The 19,888-nt window shown below is 45.0% G+C and overlaps 1 protein-coding gene across 1 annotated transcript; it reads right to left on the reverse strand.

Annotated features, from left to right (window-relative positions):
- Nucleotides 1–4,527: 4,527 nt before the first annotated feature.
- Tex36 (testis expressed 36) lies at nt 4,528–19,030 on the reverse strand. The gene is made up of 4 exons (XM_051147011.1): nt 18,980–19,030; nt 12,274–12,405; nt 11,480–11,560; nt 4,528–4,923 (listed from the first exon to the last, which is right to left on the reverse strand). Exons 1-4 carry the CDS (start codon nt 19,028–19,030, stop codon nt 4,639–4,641), a joined length of 549 nt encoding a protein of 182 aa, XP_051002968.1. The 3' UTR covers nt 4,528–4,638.
- Nucleotides 19,031–19,888: the final 858 nt, after the last annotated feature.

A 19,888-nucleotide genomic window follows, 5' to 3' on the forward strand; every position in this document is an offset into this window, starting at 1 on the left:
ACAGATCCTTAGGGCCAAAAGGCCAATCAGCACAGCCAAAACCATGAGCTGCTTCTTCCACGCAGAACTTTGCCTTAAAACATATGGTGGCAAGGCCTGGAGAGATGGCTCAGAGGTTAAGAGCACTGTCTGTTCTTCCATAGGTCCTGAGTTTGGTTCCCAGCAACCGCATGGTGGATCACAACATCTACAATGAGATTTGGTGCCCTCTTCTGGCCTGCTGGCTCACATGCAGGCAGAATATGTATAAATAATAATTAAATAAATCTTTACAAAACAAAACAAGCATACAGTGGTGAGCCACAGAGGAAAAACACCTGGTGAACCTCTGGCCTTCTTGGTTATGGTCTCCACATGCATGCTCCCACATGTGCACATACCTATCTGAACATGTACATACACCACACAGGGACACACACACATGTTCAATTGTGTGCAACGCACCTCCATATATGTGCACATACCTATCTGAACCTGTACATGCAGACATCGCACGCAGACACATGCGTGTTCACATGTTCACATGCACCCACGTGCATGTACACATGCCTATCTGAACCTGTACGTACATCACACATAGAAACGTGCATACCAAAAAGAAATGCACAAAAGTAATCTCTACAACATAATCATAAACGTCAAAACGAACCACAAAGGATTGTGTGTGTCTCTGTTCAAAAGTGGACATCATTTAAGAGTGCGTCCCATACAGAAACCCTCCACTCTGTCCCTTTATCTGTGCTGCCCAAGGTTCTCCAGACCCTATTGTTGCACATATGAGACTCATTAGCTATGTACATGTCTGCTACATGTACCAGAAGTAATGGGAGCATCCTGGTATTGCGCTAGAACAAGAACTAAGCAGCATCTCTTCAGAATGGGATTCCTGAGCCATTGGTTGCTTCTTTAGTGCCTAAGTGATTTCTAGCATGGCACAAGTCCAAGGCTAATTCATTAAGATGGAAGAAATCTATAAACACCTGCATGTAATTGATTAGTAAGCTGAGGTTTCAGTCGCTGACTGCTTGCTTATTCCTCCCTTCAAAGTGACCTACTAAAACCAAGAGCCAGCTACAGCAACTCACTAGCATAGCACCAATTTATGGGGGATTTTTATTTGCACAAAGTGGATTGTGTTTGGAATCCTAAGTGCCACCTTCCATTAAAGTCAGTCTCCTCTTGTTCTTGGTTGACTGCATTAAGAATTGTGGGTAATTAGTTGGTGTTCTTTGTTTTACACAGGAGACAATTAAATGAGGAAGGACTAGCTTTCAGGAGAGTTTCCATAGATGACAAATACACCCCTCCTCCTCACTCCCATTCGTTAGGCACCACAATTGCAGATTTGGTTCTGAACACTTTTTAGTAATGCGGATGCATGTGTGTGTGCATGTTTGGGTGTGAGTGTAGGACATACACTTGAGAGTTAAGTACAGTGCAAGCCCAAGATTTTCAAGCATCCAGTGACTTGTATCAGCATCAGATGAGTGGCCCAAGAAGCAGGACTGGACATCCAAGCTCCGGTGTCACTGCCATGTTCTATTTAATGAGCCACAATGAAACCGGATGGCCTCCTTCCTTGAACTGGGAAGCCTGCAAGGTACATTAGCAAAAAGAAGCAGGGGAGGATAGCGCCACATTACCCACTTACAGTGCATAAAATGGGGCCTACTGGTCCTTTTGTTTCTTCAAGCCCATTTGTAAGACTCTGTTTTGTGAACATGTGATGTCCTTGGCCTGCATTTCCTGCAGGGCGGGAGGCAGTCTGTAGGTGGCCAACGGCCAAGCGGCCTTCAATTACACTGACCCACACGTTAAGAACGTTCATTCATGTTCTTATCTACGTCAAGCCTGCTGACTTCAAGGAGACTGTCTCTCAGATCCGATGATGACATAGTTAGCACTGCCTCCCTGAGAAGAGTGTCTGGTTTTTCTAAGGCAAAGAAGCAGACAGAGCCCGGGTCAGGTCTGCTGCCAATGTGTGTCCTTGGGCTTCTCTGGTGTGGAGTGGTTGGATGAACTTGGGGAGAGGTTGGACCAAGAGCTATGCCTGCTTCTCATCGTCCTCTCTGCTGAGCCCTGAAATGGCTCCGGGTCAACTGAGACGTAGGTGCTTGGATTGGGGGAAGAGTCAGAGCAATATCTCAGGGAGGTGTCAGTAGATAAACCAGGAGCTCTCTCTCCCTGTGGTTAGTAACCACACCCAGAACCATCTGTCCTGTCTCTTATCACCCCCATCTCTCCACACCCCCCCCCCACCCTGGGGATCAGATAGTCCACGTAAGAACAGGCACACAGCTAACAATGACCCTGAAAAGCCATAAAACAAGAGTCAAAATGTGTGTGCTGTACTTGAGAGAACACAGCGAGAGGAGGAGACTAAAGAAACGTTAGTCATTAAAGTTAGCATCAGGAAGTCTTGAGCACTGCATCCTCAAATAAAAGGCAGAGAGAGAAACTGTCTTGGCAAATAAAGTGGAGAGTGATCAAGGAAGAGTTCCGGCATCAACTTCTGGTGCTACCCTAGCTCACGTGCAGCTGCCCACACATACACACACGCACACACAAATAAAGAGTCCGTTGTAAGTGTTAATAGGAAACAGCTTCAAATTATATATCTATTTTATAGGAGAGAGACAAGAAACAAGAGTGAATGGTGGTATTGTTAGAGATGAAGGATGTGTGGGGAAATCTATACATAGGCCTGGGGAAGGAAACATAAAGCCGGCATAGAGCCAAGCCTGGGAGGAAAAACAAGGACTACAGTCAGAACCCAAGGGGCATTGCTGCTGTTGTCATCGCTATTTATTCTTATTTTCTTAGAAAAAAATTCAATGTGCATGTACACAAAAAATGCTTTAGAGGGGAAAAAAAAAAAACCCAAGACTCTCAGAGATTATGCTCCTGTAGTTAAATATCAAATTTAACTACAAGAAGCCTACAATAAAAGAGGAGCTTCTGAGTGCCACAGTAGAGCAGTTGCTATGTGCTTAGAAGTAAAATATTACCAATGTTAATGTTAAAAGTATATCTAGACCTACACAGGCAATGTGTTGGAAACAAAATCAAGTTGCTGAAAAGATTGCATTGTTTACACAGAAACAAAGGGAGAAGCAAATGGAAAGTTACTAGAACTTAATTTTATTTCTTTAAATTTGATTAGAAGTCTAGAGGTGGGGGACAAATGCAAGATTTGCTTATGGAAATCATTAACTTCTTCCTAGCCATAGCTTATTTAAAAGTACAAATTTTTAAAATATATTTAAAATTAACACTAAAGCCCAGATCCAAAGAGACAAACATGTTGTCTCTCAGATGTGGATGCTATGGAGACTTGGGGGAATTTCAAGGGAGATGGGATAGAGTACAGGTGGGATGGGGGATGAGGACTAGTGGAGCATAAAGCAATAGGTAGGGCCAAGGTTGGAAAGACAGGATACAGGCAGAAGTATGGGGAGAAATGACTAACACTAAAACCTTTGAAAATGGCATATGGATCCTTCTATTTCCCCATTCTCCTTTGCTTCTCTCACCTAGAGTCCTAATAGGAAGTGTTCCCCTCTGTCCCACTTTCCTGGTAAGTGAAGACTTTCATGGGACATTCAAGGGAGAATGGGGAAATAGAAGGATCCAGAGGGTCCTAGAAACCTACAAGAAGAACATTATGACAGGCGAATCTGGGCCCAGAGGTCCTGCTCAAACTATGCCACCAGCCAAGGACAATACGTGCAATAAACTTCGAACCCCTACCCAGATCTAGCCAATGGACAGGACATTCTTCACAGTTGACTGGAGAGTGGGGACTGACTTTCACATGAACTCTGGTGACCCATATTTGACCACGTCCCCTGGAGGGGGAGGCCTGGTGGCACTCAGAGAAAGGATAGCAGGCTACCAAGAAGAGACTTGATACCCTATGAGCATATACAGGGGGAGGAGGTCCCCCTCAGTCACAGTCATAGGGGAGGGGAGTAAGGGGGAAATGGGAGGGAGGGAGGAATGGGAGGATACAAGGGATGGGATAACCATTGAGATGTAACATGAATAAGTTATTTAAAAATTCACTGTCAAAAAAATGGCATATGGAGACCTGTTGTTGAAAAATCTTCTTAAAACAACAACAACAACACCACACAACACACAAAACTCATACACACACATACACATGCACACATGGAGTTTAAATAAAATTACCCTACAACAGGGAGTGATCCTTCTCCCAGACACCATAAGGTAGGAGACGAAAGAGAATCAAGGAGAGATTGCATTGCTTGGAATTTCAAAATGAAAATTTAATCATATATGAAGTACAAATCTTTTAACTTCCCTGAGGTAAACTTGACAATCTTAGCAGTTTATTTACATATTCATATAGCTTCATGACACCAGCTAATGACATGAATATATTTAAATGTACAAATAAAACCATTATAAGAACCAATTTGTTGAATATTAAAAGTCTACAGCAACCTGGCAGTGCCTTGTCATATTATCTTCTTAAGATTTTAATATTTTCAACCTGATGAAAATCCCAAAAGTCTTTCAACAATTTTGGGGTGGTATTGAATCAGAGACATTTACTTTATGAGTGCCTGATGAGATAACATCACAAATCTCATCAAGAATCTTCTGGAAGGATTAGGGCTCATGTGGAGAGACAACTTTTGTGTCAGTGGCAAACTCTTCATTGGACCGATTTTTCAAAACCTCTGCATGGATTTGGTTGAAGGCACTCCATTTGTCACTGTAACATTTCGGGAAGCGTCGGAAAGTTGAGATCACCACAGCGTCCTTATGTACATATGATGTTTGGTTATTTGACAGGCCATCAAAATGGGACGGGATGAAGTCACAGGCCCAGAGATTGAAATTTCTAGAAGTGTGTTGCCCTTTATCTGGAAGGGCCTTCTTGCGTCCCAAGCCCTGGGGAAGAGAAACAGGATTAGGAGAGAGGACACACACACACACACACACACACACACACACACACGCGCGCGCGCGCTCTCACAGTTCTGAGGATTTCAGTGAAACCAGCTAACAATGTGTATATATTTAAATGCCTAATAAGACAACCATTATAAAAGCCAACTTGTTGAGACTTTTAGAGACGAAGGTAAAGCCGGATATAACCTGTTGAGCACCTTCAACTCCTACGGAAGCACCACTCCTGGCTTCCGCTGAAGAACTAGCAGGAGGAACTTTTTTCCAACCCTCCAGCTTCTCCCAAAGGAAGCAGGATTCTTGGTCTCTGCCAACAGGCTTGCTTGAATGAGCTTGCTTGCTAATAGTTGCCACCTTACATGTGGACCCAAGAATCATGTATTCAAAATTTAACATTTGATTCATCACAATGGGGTGAAAACTAAGAAAGAAAATGGGTGTTGGCACAAAGGACTGAAAAGAGACAGACACTAGGCTACACAGGCTCTGTATCAATAAAGTGAGGTTGCCTGCTCACGAGGGCCCTTCAACGAGGTGGCACAGGGCCGGATAGGATGCTTGAATCAGAGAGAAAGAGAGTCTACAAAATACCACAGCTGGTATTGGCCTCTCTACTTTACCCAATTGCAAATCCAACTAACTGGAGGATGGAGGGGTGGGGGTGGGTGGAGAGGGAGGAGAGGGAGAAGGAGAGGGAGGGAGAGAGAAAGAGATAGATAGAGAGAGAGAGAGAGAGAGAGAGAGAGAGAGAGAGAGAGAGAGAATGCCCCAAATATTTAAATCTAAAGTGAACATGTGACAACAGTCCAGATGTAATCTGAATAAATTATTTAAATTAGAAAATAATAAAGTGAACCTGTATAGACTTTCTTTTTTCTCTTTTTGGTTTTTCTATATTTCACGACAGGGTTTCTCTGTGTAGCCTTGCCTGCTCTAGACTCACTTTGTAGACCAAGCTGACCTGGAACTCACAGAGCCTCTCCTGCCTCTGCCTCCCCAAGTGCTGGGATTAAAGGTGTGTGCCACCATGCCCGGCTGTATAGACTTTATTATTATTCCGTAAACAATATTAATAGTATTTGCACAGCATTTACACTCTATGGTAAGTAATGTAGAGGATATGCACAGGTAATGTGTGGATGTTATGCCATTGTCTGTTAAGAGACAAGCATCAGCTGATTTTGGCATCAACAGGGTATCCCACAGATACCCAGGAATGGCTGCACTTACATACTGCTGATAGAGTGTGGGAAAACATCTAGGAGGAACCCAATGGCTCCTGATAAACAGTCTGTACAGACCAGCCTATGAGGCTAGGCCAGGGAAGAAAGGGGAAGGAGAGACTCTGGAGGGACAAAGATGCTGGCCACATTACATTTTTCCAGGAAGCTATTTGAGGATACTCCAGCAAAATAAAAATAGAAAGGATAAAAACAATATAGGAAAGAGCTGCAAGGAAAATGGCCAGAACCATAAGTCAAAATACTGAACATGTGGCCATGAAATGTACTGGAAACTTAAGAGGAAGGAAAAAGGGGCATGGGGCAGGAAGAGCTTAGACATGGGAAGGAAAAGGGGTGGGGGGAGAGGAAGGAAAGGAAGGAGACGGGAAGAGAGGGAAGACTGGAAGGAAGTTGCAAGACTGGAGACATCAGGACCAGTGTCTGAGCTGCAGTTGGAAGCCCCTTCAGGGTTCATCCAGTAACTGGGAGAAGCCAGCCAGGGCCACCACCCTATCAGCTCCAGGAAGGAAAGAAACAGAGAAAAGGCACTTAGCAAGGGGCCACTTTGTCCTGGAGGAAGTCGGCAGGTGTTCATGTTTGTATCCAGAGAGGAGTGTCTTGTTAGCACACATTTGAAGTTAACTATTAGAAAAAAGTCAGCAGGTATCAGAATAAGCCAATGAATTCAACCCATAGAGCTATGTGGGAGGAGAGGACAAAAAGAGAACAAGATAGATAAGAGGAAGAAAGGGAGTGGCAGGTGTAGAACCCAAACCGCCCTAATAATGTGAACAGCTTCAAGACTTACACAGAGAAACAGTGACTCTCGGGTACTGTTTTGCTTTTTTTAATTGGGCTGCACTCTGGAAGACAAACTCAAAGCAAAATGACTAAAGTTCACGAGACATCTATATCACACCCCCTTCCACCAAGACTAGGGGACAGTTGTGGAAGAGAGAGCAGAAAGATTGAGAGAGCCAGAAGTCAGGGAGGACCAGAGTGGAACACTGTACTCAGAACCTGACAGGACTGTTTCGGGTAGGAACTCACAGCTGCTATGGTTGTCCTCTTAAGACCTGGACAAGACCAAGCTAGTCAGCAGTCTAGCAGGGAGTAGCGTCCACCCCCTCCCCCTCCCCCTCCCCCTCCCCCCGCAGCTGGGGAGTTACAAAGAGTGCAGGACTTCTGGGAGAGGGAGCATTTGTTTTCTTTATGGGGAGGGCCCCATGGTCAGTGAAAACCTCCAGTGGATGCTCCCACAGGCATGGATAAATAGACCTTTGTGGGTTGTTTAAAAATATATATATATATGAAGCTAAGGAAGGGTGGGGATCTGGGAGGTGGAGCTGGGAGGAATTTGGGGACTATGATTAAAATACATTGTGAGTGTTTACCAAATGCTAAAGGAATTAGTAAAAAAATCTACATTGTTTTAATTCTCGAAGTTGAAGAAGCTACACTTTGTAGTGCAACATGTGCAAGGAAGGGCACACAACAAAAAGCAACACCGAGACTGAGGTATAGTCACAGAGGTAAATGTGAAATCCATCAAGATAAAAATAAAGCAGTCATGAATGTTTCTGCAACAAGACATGATGCCAAACAATTTAAGGCAAAACCCAAAAAGCGTTGAAATTTCAGAGTAACTCTCAGAAGCACAAATTGACAGACCAAGACAAAAAGGAAGAAATACTTTTGCAGTATAATTAGCAGTCCTCAGTCAATAATTTTGCAATTAAATGAGGGCTATGTAATCTTTTTATCACTAATGAGACACTTTAAAATTAATCACATGCAAAAATAATCTCTATCACTCAAAACGTCAAAAATCACAGAATGTCTTCTGTAAAATTCATGTAACACCAAAATCAGATATTAACCACAAATACACAACCTAACAAATTGTAGCCACATCAGAAAGTCTAGGAGTCTCCCAAATAGCTCTCAGTTAAAAGGGAAATTAAAAATTAAATAAAGACTATTTGGAGGCAAATACTAATCAGACCATAATTAGGTCTGATTAATACAGATGTTAATGATGTGTTTGCCTAAAATGTTGCTTGTTCATTTATTTGCTCATTCTTACTTCTGATGTTTTCCTAATAGTTCCCTTCAAGTGTGAATGTTTAAGAAGTGTATTAACAAGGTACCACCCTCTGAATATAAAAAACCGACTGCCTGGAGATTTCCCCAGGAATAAAGTAGCTCCTTCAGAGGCTTTTATCTCTGCTCAGATAATGGAACAATATTAGAATTATTCGTTGGGTCTAAATAATATCTTCCTGATATAGCCAAAACACCTCAAGAGCATTCATAGTTTTAATTATCTTATTAATAAAAATGACACATATCTTAATTCAACAGCCAACAGTGGAAAACTTAAAGAATAGAAAAGCGAGGGTACTTTGATAGATATGCCATTAAATTTGAAATGGATGAGATAATTTTAGGTAAACAAATCATTAAACTCCAAGCAATAAGAGCAGGAAGTTTGAGTAGATTGATAGTCAAGGTAAAAATTCAAAAGGCTTGTTCTAAAAAAAAGTATCAAATGTAATTAGTTTCACAGACAAAAATTACTTAGTCAGGGCCCCCCTGTGCAGTAGGCAAGCAAGCCCACTGAGCAACCAGCACTGTCCTGGGTACCGTAGGCAAGCTCTACCAAACCATCCTAAACTGAAAACCCAAATGTTAATAATATGCGAGCTATTCTAGAATGCAGAGAAAGGTGGGAAACCTCTGGAACCTTCCTGGAGGCTTTCGACGCCTGCTAGGATGCACGTGGGAAAGCCTGCTTGTTTCATTAACAAGATGCACACTGCGGTGGGTCTGCATACTAGACCTGGATCACCAGCTAATCATCTGGGTAAAGTGGTGAAATGGGAAGTAAAGGGTGCAAAGTTTATTTGTAAATTTGTGTTGAGTTTTTAAAAAATATTTATTTACTTGTGTATATGAGGCCCTGTGCGTGCGTGCATGCGTGCGTGCGTGTGTGTGAGTGTGTGTGTGTGTGTGTGTGTGTGTGTGTGTGTGTTGTGTAGATCAGAGGACAACTTGTGGGAGTTCGTTCTCTTTTTCACCTTCTGGTCCCACAGATCAAATTTAGGGCTTCAGGCACCAACTGGGTCATCTCCCATTCCTTGTTTGACTTTTTTTGATAGATACATGGTACTGTGGTGATTTAGAAAGCATATTAAGTGGGGATAGAGAGCTGGCTTAGCATTTAAGAGCACTTGTTGCTCTCACAGGGGACCTAGGTTTGGTCCTCTATGTGAGCACCCACAGGGTGGCTCACAATCATCTATAACTCCAGTTTCGGGGTATTTGACTCTGTCTTCTGACCTCCGTGGGTGCCAAGCATGCATGTGGTGACGTGGCGATGTGGTATACAGACAGACATATGCAGGCAAAACACTCATACCGCAGAGTGAAAATAGAAATAAACATTTTGTTATAAAGAAAACATTGAGCACTCCACTTGGAGAGGACAGGGAGAATAGTTGGAGTCTGTATTCCATGGTCTGCCAAGGGAAAGCAAGTTTTTAGGTTAAGCTCCTCAGGTTTACTTGGAACATGGTTGTGTGTCGGGAAAGGTTTCTCTGGGCATGATGCTTCATCTCAGCGGTTCTCAGTTTGCTCATTTTTAAATCAAGAATAAGAGTAATTAGCCCAGAGGAGTGCTATGGGGCTTAAAACAAGATAATGTGAATACCGGTGGGTAGTAAAGGGTTAACAAATGAAGGATGCTGGTACAGAGCCTTTGTCCTGTCCACATCAGATAAAAATCCTGGAAGATCACCTGACACGTTTTCTGGCCTAAGCTAAGCTAAGCTGTGGTGTCCAGTATAGGAGGCACTGGGCGCCCCAGATATCGAGCACTTAAAAGTGAGTTGAGACTAGTAACATGTAAATCAGGTTTTCCAAAGACTTAGTTTGAAAACAGAAGTATAAAGTAACCGATCAGTCATTTTTGTGGGACCCCTGAGATTCTTCAGTAAGTAAGGGCTCTTGTCTTTGAGCCTGAGGACTAAAGTTCCATTTCCTGAGCCTGCATGGTGGTGGCAGAGAACCAACTCCTGTAAGTCGTCATCTGACCTCCACCCATGCATGCATGCACGCATGCACGCACACACACACACACACACACACACACACACACACACACACACAAAGTAAATGGGAAAAAAATAAATTGTTTTAAAGCTTAAGAATTGGTAAAACATAAATGATTTTATGTCAATTGCTCTATTACGTGTTGAACTGATAATCTGGAGGAAGTATTGGGTTAAATAAAATATTCAAATGCCTTTGGACATATGATCCAACAAACCTAGTGGAAGCTAAAAATATTCTAAGTTGAAAGTACATCTGGAGCGGCCTTTGTGGATTTAAAACTGAGCACATGAAGTTGAGAGGGGAAAAAGTGGTCTCAGGGATTGGAGGGGAGAGAATCGGGTAGGTTTGATCAAAACACATTACATACATGTATGAAACTCTCAAACAGTAAAAAATAAATGTGTTTAATTTTTTGAAGTAGGAAAAAAGATGTATCTGGTCCATCTGTCCTGGCTTGGCAACACATTACCCGTAGAGCACTAAATTTGTCTAATGGTGTCTTGTGTGGCTAGCTGGGAGCTGCGACCCAACACCAATGACAGAGCCTCGCAAGAAAGGAAGATACAAAATACTTTATATCTGGCAATCGCCCAAGAAAAGGGCAAAATTCTAACTTTAAACTTTGACTGAATGTCACTTTCATAGCCCCATAAACTTGAAACTTTTTAAGTAGACCTGTTTTATTAGTATCACCTGGTTTTTAGCTTTTCCTGTTGCTACCAGAAATTTGAAAATCCCTCTTGCAGGTTGTGTGGTATTTCTCCATCCAATGCTAAGCTGCTCACATGTGCTCTCTAGTGGCAGGGAACTTGACGCCCCTAGAGACAACTCCCATAATCTCACAAGAAACAGTTTGCAGGAGCACACTTTGTAACCACGGCCTATGCAAGAAGGCTGGGGCAGGCTTGAAAAACTCCACCCACCTCTGAAAACTTCAAGAGGTGGCTTTTGTTTGTGACCTTCCCTGAGTCTTGTAGAGACCCTAGGGTTGTTCTGACATTGCTCCGGTCTTGAGGAACACATGCCTCTCCATAATCTGTGCACCTTAGAAACCAAGAAACCCGTCGTCGCTGCTCCCCAGTCTCCCGGTTGCTTGCTTGCTGTGCTAGTGATGGGAGCCGGGGCCTCCCGAGCGCTAGGCAAGGGCTCTACCACCGAGCTGTACCTGAAGCCCTACTAGTTTGCAAAGAAGTACTCACAGAGTCAAAAAAGTATCCACAGTCCTCAAAACTGTGGCGATTGTCGTGCGCAGAGAAGGGGAAGTTTTTGTTTTCAGCTTGCTGGAGAAGAATGAGGAGAGAGATGAGAAGCACGTCAGAACTGCGGGGCGCCCTTAGAACTGGGGGGGGGGACAGGGGGTGGCTCAGTGATTGGGAAGGAAGAGGGATAGGACAACGGAACCTCTCAGTAAGGCTAATGAAGTCTACCACCAGCATGGAGCAAACAGCCCAGGATGAAAAGGGATGTGGGTGCAGGAATGGGGGGGGGGGGGGAGTCTCTTTCAATGTCTTTAGAGGCAAGGGTGAAGAGAGATGCACAGAACCAAATGCTGGCAAGGGCTTTTGACAGCACGGGAGCCAACCACTTATCTGATTACTAAGGATGGCCAAAACCAAATCCTGGAAACCTGGTCTGAACCTACAAGCCCTGAGGCTGGATTCTCAGAAGTCTGGATCTGAGGCAAGGCCCACAGGGAGTGCAGTTGATGTTAATGTTAAACTCATTCTGTTTCCTCCTTCACACCACTGAGGCAGGGGGCCCACTACTCATGAACTGCCAGGGAGGCAGACCATGGCTAGTAATGACTAAAGGTTCCTGTGGAGAATTCTAGCTCATTGACTGGGCCAAGGGGCAGATGTAGCTGCAGAGCACTCGGGTCTGTCACAGGGAACCTGGGTCTGGCAGATGGGCAAATGGGCTAGCTGTCTGACCAAAATGCGGCCTCCTCGGAGTGCCCTGGGATCCTGTATCTGGGGGCCCATGCTTATCTCACCTTCTCACGGATTTTGTATACTGATGGCAGCTTCTTCTGCACCTGCTGAGCCAAGTGCGGACAGTGGATTTCCTTCAGGGCAGTGCATGTGATGGATTCTGGCACCTTCTGCAGCAGCCCAATGTGAGGGAACTGGAAACACAACACGCGGCTTGATTAGAACCAGACACAGCTGAAATCTGTGCGCCAAGTATGGGCTTCCCCTGCAAAGTGATTAAAACACATTGGGGGCACCTCTGGCATGCTTTGGGAATGGTAAACACCCCGTGTAACTTTGAAGTATCCCTTCCAAACAAAGTTTTCGAGCCACAGAGGCCTCTTCCTAGTCAAGGTTCTAGAGAACCTGGAAATGTTTCCACATTCTGGCAAAGAGTGGGAGGGGAGGCACTTGGAGATGACAGAACTGTGTGGTCTGGTCTTCCTCTGGCCAGGGAGCCCGGCACTTGAAGCCTAGAATCCAGCCTATGTTCTAAGGACTTGGTTTACTCTCATCCCTAGGGATTGCCAAACATGCTGGACTAGCCAGCTAACAAGCTTCCGGAGACCTTCCTGCCTCTGCTCCCATCTCCCATCTATGGGATTGCAACCGTGTGCCACCGTCCCCAGCTTTGTAATAAGGGGTCTGGGAATCAAACTTACGTCCTTACACTTTCAAGGCATGTGCCTTACTGACTGAGCCATCTCCCCACCCATCTCTTCCCTTTTAAAGTATAATGACCTCAGAGGGCTCTGTAATTCTCCATTCCCCTGAGTTAAGATGCAACTCTATGTTTGATTGACATCTGTGCAAGAGCATGCTAAGTAGGTGGGCTGGGAAATTGTGTCATAAATACCGTGGGCATTGTAGGTGTTCTCTGCAGCCACAAAGAAAGCTAGATGACACATAGGACTTGGCAGAGTGGACAGAGGAAACAGAATGCTGTGTAAGGTTCCGCTTCGTGTTCAGATAGTATGGCGCTATCTGAGGGCAATCAGCTAAAAATACGCTGACACCAGACATCAGAGGGCTGTGAGCACAAAATGAGTGGGATTGGAGGTCCTGGGAACCCCAGAAGCAAGCAATTATGTCATCTGCTGTATCACACTGCGTGGAAGAGCGCCATTTTGTGTGGGTTCTGTATAAATGGGCCTTGAGCTCAAAGACCTGAGTCTTGGCCTTTTCCAAGCTGCCTGTGTATTTGTGTTTGTAGGCTTATAGGTCACCTGCCTGTCCATGGTTGGTGCATACCAGTGTGCGCTTGGGTGGGTGCCTGCCAGTGGCTCCTTATCTCATATGTGAAGTATATTAATCTACAACTTGCTAAATTCCCTTCAACCTCCTGGGCTCCTGTGAGCCTCCTCCTTTCCTGCATTGGAGTTTGAAACTCACAAATGTACAACCCAGGACCACTGATGCGGAAGCATATCCTGCACACACATAACAACGGATAACTTATGAGCACACGGTGTAAAAAAGAAGTACCACTAAGTGTGGTGGTACATGCCAGTAAGCCCAGAACTTGGAGAAGCTGAAGCAGGTGGATCTCTGGGAGTTCAAGGCCAGCCTGGTCTACAAAGTAAGTCTAGGACAGCCAATGCTACACACACACACACACACACACACACACACCTGACCTCAAAAACAAAAATGAAAAGAAGAGGAGGGTAGAAGAAGAAGAAAACGCACCCACCACCACCACCAAGTATGTCTCAGGGGCTGCCTGTGGGATGAGGAGAAGGATGAAACCAATGACAATGAAACTACCATGCAAACCCACTGGCCTTTATGTGTGCAGACCCTCCTGTGGAAATGTAAGGAACTGCCCATGGGGCCCCAGTGAATTTGTTCCTGAAGAGACTTGTAATATATATGCCTGGTTAAAAACAGCAACAACTCAAATAGAGAAATCAGAGGGAAACCACCAGGTCTGGTGATTCAAGCCTCTTACCCACTATACAGGAGGTCTAGACAGGAGGATTGCAAGTTTAAGGCCTGCCTGGGCAACTCGGTGAGAGACTGAGTCAAAATAAAAAGTAAAAAAGGAAGCTGGGGTTGTACCTCAGTGGTAGAGAGCTTTGCCTAGCGTGGGTTCGATCCTCAGTACCTCAAGTAGAGGGAATAACATCCTCCCTAAATCTTCACCCCTGTCCCCTCCCCCTTAGCTCTTGGAGGTTATCACGCCCCATTTCATACAGACAATATAAGAATTAAAATGTCTTTGTAATTTTAGAAATCACACGTGGCCATGTGGCGTGACAGATGTCACTTCTGAATACTGAATGCTTTTATTCATCACAAACTTGTTGCTTTCCCCCTCCCTCCTCTACCACCTGCACTACCACCCCAGATAACATTGACTTGGTCTTCATGTGTTATACGTGAAGGGGGCTAACCATGCTTTTCAGGAAACAGGCCATACTGCCCATGCTCTGCGCCTTGCTTTCTTCATTTAATAACACTAGAAAGTTCTCAACCAACTTATATATATATTTTTTTTAATTAGTTCAGTATCAAATTTTAAAAGCATTTAAAAAACAATTATTGTTTGTGTGTGCTCATGCTCACGTTGAGGCTAGAAATCAACTGCAAGTGTTTTTCCTCAGGAACTGTCATCTCTCACTGGGACCTAGGGCCTGCCACATAAGGGTAGGCTGACTGGCTTGCTAAGCCTCAGGGGTCTGCCTGTCTCCACCTCCCCAATGTTTGGCTACAGATAGGTGCATCCAAAACCATTTGTTTACATGGGACCAGGGCAACAGACTTGGGCCCTCACCCTCGCAAGGCAAACACTTTGCTAACTGAGCCCTAAAACAATTTTAATTGCTTACTTATTATTACTGTGTGCACGAGTGTGCATGACGTGTACATGTAAAGTGCATACACTCAGTGGAGGTCAGAGAACAACAGCTCTGAGAAGTTGGCTGTCTTCTTCCACCTTGACAGGCTTCCAAGGACTGAACTCAAGTTGTCAGCTTGCATGCTAAGTGCCCTTGCCTGCTTATCCCTGAACAATCAAATCACCTTTCAAGATAAATGCAAATGCTGCAAGTGGGCTCCAAGTGGGGCCTCTCTCTGTTCCCCCTTCATCCAGCTAAGTTGCAACCCTCCTGGAAAAGCCCTGAGCCCAGGCTGGTGGGCGGCTGCTCGCATCAGCTGACAACTGACTTGAGTTCATTTGTATTTTGCAAGTCTGTGGACTAAATCACTGTTCAAAACTATGGCCCTAGCATTTTAATTTCACTCCTTTAAAATATCTATTTAATGGCTATCGCATGATAGCTATAAAATAAACCCTTCTGTTAGATAGTGTAACCGTGAAATACCGCTTTTTAACAAGGTGGTGGTGAAATTTTCGCTGCCTTCCATCACTCGATGACTGAAATATTAAATAGGAAAATGAAAGTAAGTAGGGGGAGGGGTGGGGAAGAAAGCCTTTCCTGCCCAGCAACAGCCAGATTACAACCAGCAAGGTCAACTGCAAAATGACTGTCACCTCTAATGGGACAATTACTGCCCTCGCAGATGGGCTGCAGCTGACTCACGGCCAACAGTTTCTTTAATTTTCCCAATTCGTCTAAAGTTCCTTCCAGAAACTTCATGATCAGCACTATTCTTTTTATGTTCGTAGGTGCTGACAGCAGAGAGGACTTTTGCCAGCGGCTCAAGTTAAGCTAAGGCTGCAGATGGGCAAGTGCCTCTCCTCCTGGCTCCTGACTCCTGACTAGCAGGCTGCTCTGCTGGGCTTGTGGCTGGAGGATGTCAACAAACACCTACCCATGAAGTGTGGATTCTCACTTTCTCTCTCATAAGGCGACTGAGTTCACTTGAAATGAATTTCCGTTGTAGTTGATTAAGCAACAACACCACAAACAACAAACTTCCCCTACTTCCTTGTAGCTCTATTGGCTACCCATGAACCCATGAACCCGTGAACCCGTGAACCTGCAAGGCTTGTGGGGAAACCATGGCTTTCCTGATAAGAGGGGCAGCCTTCTGTCTTGTTGTCCTTTGATCTTGTTTCCCTGCCTGGAGTGCAGACTCACAACAATGTGGAGAGGACGAGCCCTGCCGTGAAGACGAAGACAGCCAAACAGAAGGCTGGAAAGAACCCAGGGCTCGGAAAGCTCCCTGGAACAGAGTCCCACCCCTAACCTGCCTGCTTCTGCACTTTGTTGCTGTTTCAGTAAAATCACAGATCTGTGTCTGGTTAAGACACTATCAGCCCGCCCCGCCCCCCCCCGTCCCCTCCCCCCCTCACCCCCTCCCCCCATGCTGGTGATCGAAGCCCAAGGTCAGGGCCTGGCCCACACTGGGCAGATACTATCCCAATAGGCTACATCTCCAGCCTGGGAGTCAGCTTTTTTAATCAGCCAAACATCCATCCTAACTGATAGTTAGATGACGGAAACAGGGAGCTATTTAATCCGAGAAACATATTTTTCTCACCATGAGCCAGTACAACAATATGTTGGAGACAGGCAGATCTCTGTGAGTTCGAAACAGCCTGGTCTATACAGGGAGTTCAGGCCAGCCAGACTACATAGTGAAACCCTTTCTTTCTCGTAAACTAAACTAACCTAAAAATAGAATAAAATTAAAATGTAGCTGACACTATTTCCCATTTGGCTTTGGCTCCCGGGGAACCTAGATTCAAAACTTTTGCCAGTCTCAGCCTTTTATTCTAACATATATTTATACGAGTCATAAACTTTATTTTAATTAGACTTTTCTGTTTTATTGTGTATATGCTACATATTACTTTTGATCTTAATGGAATAAAATTAAGGGTACTCTGTGTGTGTGTGTGTGTGTGTGTGTGTGTGTATGAATACACATATACTACAGTTAAGAAGTGTTGATTGGCTATTCTGCTTACCTTTGCCCTTCTGAATGAATTATCTCGTTAGTCTCACAGCAACCCTCTATTTTTGGTGTGTTTCATTTTACATTTTAGAAAGTCAAGACTAGACAAACCTTGTTTGCCTTAGTCTAAGATGATGGCAAAGAGAGTACAATCAATGTTGTAAATTCTAAAGACCCAAATTTGCCAACATTTCCTCTTCCTTTTCTCTTTCTCTTTTAAACAAACAACAAATCTCAGTTTGGGAGCTAGCTATATGATTGATTAAGTCAAGATCTTGGCTCTTGCCATGCAAGCTTGAGGGCCAGATTCCCAACACCCACATAAAAGCCAGGCTGGGGAGGCAGCCCACCTGTCATCCCAGCGCTCAGGAGGCACACATGAACTCCCCAGAGCATGATGACCGTGTAGACTAACCCTGTCAGCCAACTCCAGGCTCAAGAGAGTCTACTGCAATGTGTAAGGTGAAGAGTTATGGAGGCAGATCCTTGACATCATTCTTGCCCCATCCCACAAACACATCTGCACAGAACACACACACACACACACACACACACACACACACACACACACATGAACATGCTCATACACAACTCACATACACATGCAAAAAAAAAAAAAGCCTCAAATCTCCATCTCCACCTCATGTTATTGCCTAAAAACTTTGAGTTTCGAGAGTTTCCCCTCTTGTGAACAAGTTGTAGAAATTGGACACGGAAAACACACAGTACATGGAACATGCATATTGAAGAGCATATGAGAAGTCCTTGGGCCAAGATGCAAATGTTTTTAGAAGACACCGGAACAACATTCTTGTCTGTGATAGCAACAGGTGGGGGGGGGGGGTCTTACTGGGAGGATAGCTTGGGCCCAGGAGTCTGGGGAATGATCAAAACATGCAGATGACACACTCCTAGGCTCTATTCACTTCATAGTCAGGTGACAGGAATTGGATGGGACTTGTTGGGAGCTTAAGAATACTTCATTCGGGCTGGAGAGATGGCTCAGAGGTTAAGCGCACTGACTGCTCTTCCTGAGGTCCCGAGTTCAAATCCCAGCAACCACATGGTGGCCCACAACCATCTATAATGTGATCTGATACCCTCTTCTGACCTGCAGGTGTACATAAAGGCAGCACTGTATACATAATAATACATAAAGAAATCTTTTTTTTTTTTTAAAGAATATTTCATTCTTCCGCACTGGCTGCTCGTCGAGGTACTGATGGAGCATCATTTAGGAAAAATGACATTTGAGGAAAACTAACGAAGGCCCCATCCCATGGAGCTTATGTTCGTGGAAGAGGAGACGGCTCACAATGTAGGGAGGGATATAGAAGACAGGTGTGCAGAAATGGGAAAGGCAGATCAGGTAGCAGCTGCTGCCCAGTGAGCCTGCTCAAGGGCCCACCCATTGTGGCAAGCCCTTTCATTCTTTCCTCCTTCTGTCTTTTCCTTTCCCCCTTTCTTCCTTTCGCCTTCTTGCTTTTCCTCCTTCCCTCTCTTCTTCTTTATTCATTTCCACATTTCCTTCCCCTTCTGTACCCCATGCCTCCCTTCTTTCTGTCCTTCCTCTTTCTTTTTGTAGCTTTATTTTCTGAGGTTGTGTCTTGATAAGTAACCAAGGATGTCCTAGAGCTCTTGATCCCCCTGCCTCAGCCTCCCAAGGCTTGGACCGCCTCCCTCGAATTCCCATGCATTCACTCAGTCCTCAGAAGGTGGCTGTGCTTCCCATTTGGCAAGTGAAGAAAACCCAAGGCCAAGGGAAGGACCTCGTCACAGGTCGCACTACCGTGCAGGCAGCACAAGGGAACCCAACTCAGATCTGTGTTCACGAGGAGGCTCCCAGGAGGCCATCTTCCTTACCCAGCATCCATCCTTGACCAAAGGTGGTTTGAAACGCCTCCCTTTGGCCATTCTCTCTAAGGAGCTGGCCCCCCTGTCCCTGGTCTTCTCAGTCGCTATGCAGACAGGGAGGCGGAGAATGTCCACTGCTGTCACGGAATGGGAGCTCATGTCACAATAGGCAGAGCCTTCTAAGCCCCTAAGGAGGGTTCTTGCCATGTGTTCCTGGCGTCCAGTTCCCCAAGCGTGTGCAGAGCTTCAACCACCAGATCCCAGCTGAAGATGTCCCCAAACCAGCCTGAGAAGTGAGGACCAGGAAGATGCCCTCCTGGATCCAACATTTGCGTTAATGTCCTCGAGGCAGCCTGCCATCTGTTTCAATCTCCTAGTCTTCAGAAAACTAACCCGAGTCCTGCCCTGAAGTTGACCTTCTTCATATCTCCATCTCCTTCCGTGGTGTTCTCTGTGTCCTAGCTCATACCACCTAATCATGGTACACACACACACACACACACACACACACACCCAGACTCACTCATCTGCCTGGCACAGCATAGACACCGCAAGGAGGAAACATTTGTGCATAACTATTTTGGTGTTCCTGCTTGAATGGGAGGGTATCCTGGGACACAGGAGAGGGCCGCTGTCGTTTCTTACAGCACAGGTGTGGCAGAAAAGGAAGACACTCACCCTCTCTTCCTGAGTATTGTGGTCACCGGGACCCCAGGAAATGCTTGGTAACTCAAAAGCACACTGGAAAACCAAGAGCAGACACGACGAACATACTTCAATGTTTGCTAAGTGCTTCCATGCTTGCTGCTACTTAACTGACTTCCACATCATCCCTAGGAGCTGTGATGATTATTTTCCGTCTATGCATGCCTAGCCCACTGCTAATTCAGTTTCCATGCCACGCTGCTGTGCACCCTG

Source organism: Acomys russatus, chromosome 5 (assembly GCF_903995435.1).
Source record: "Acomys russatus chromosome 5, mAcoRus1.1, whole genome shotgun sequence".
NCBI classification, from domain to species: Eukaryota; Metazoa; Chordata; class Mammalia; order Rodentia; family Muridae; genus Acomys; species Acomys russatus.

What these genes read in the sequence shown, in the direction of transcription:
- Tex36 (XM_051147011.1), bottom strand. Translation starts at nt 19,030, where the DNA reads ATGGCCAAAGGGAGGCGTTTCAAACCACCTTTGGTCAAGGATGGATGC. An exon ending in TGGTCAAGGATGGATGCTGG is followed by an intron (nt 12,406 to 18,979) that starts GTAAGGAAGATG and finishes TTGTGTTTCCAG; the next exon opens with TTCCCTCACATTGGGCTGCT. An exon ending in TATACAAAATCCGTGAGAAG is followed by an intron (nt 11,561 to 12,273) that starts GTGAGATAAGCA and finishes ATTCTTCTCCAG; the next exon opens with CAAGCTGAAAACAAAAACTT.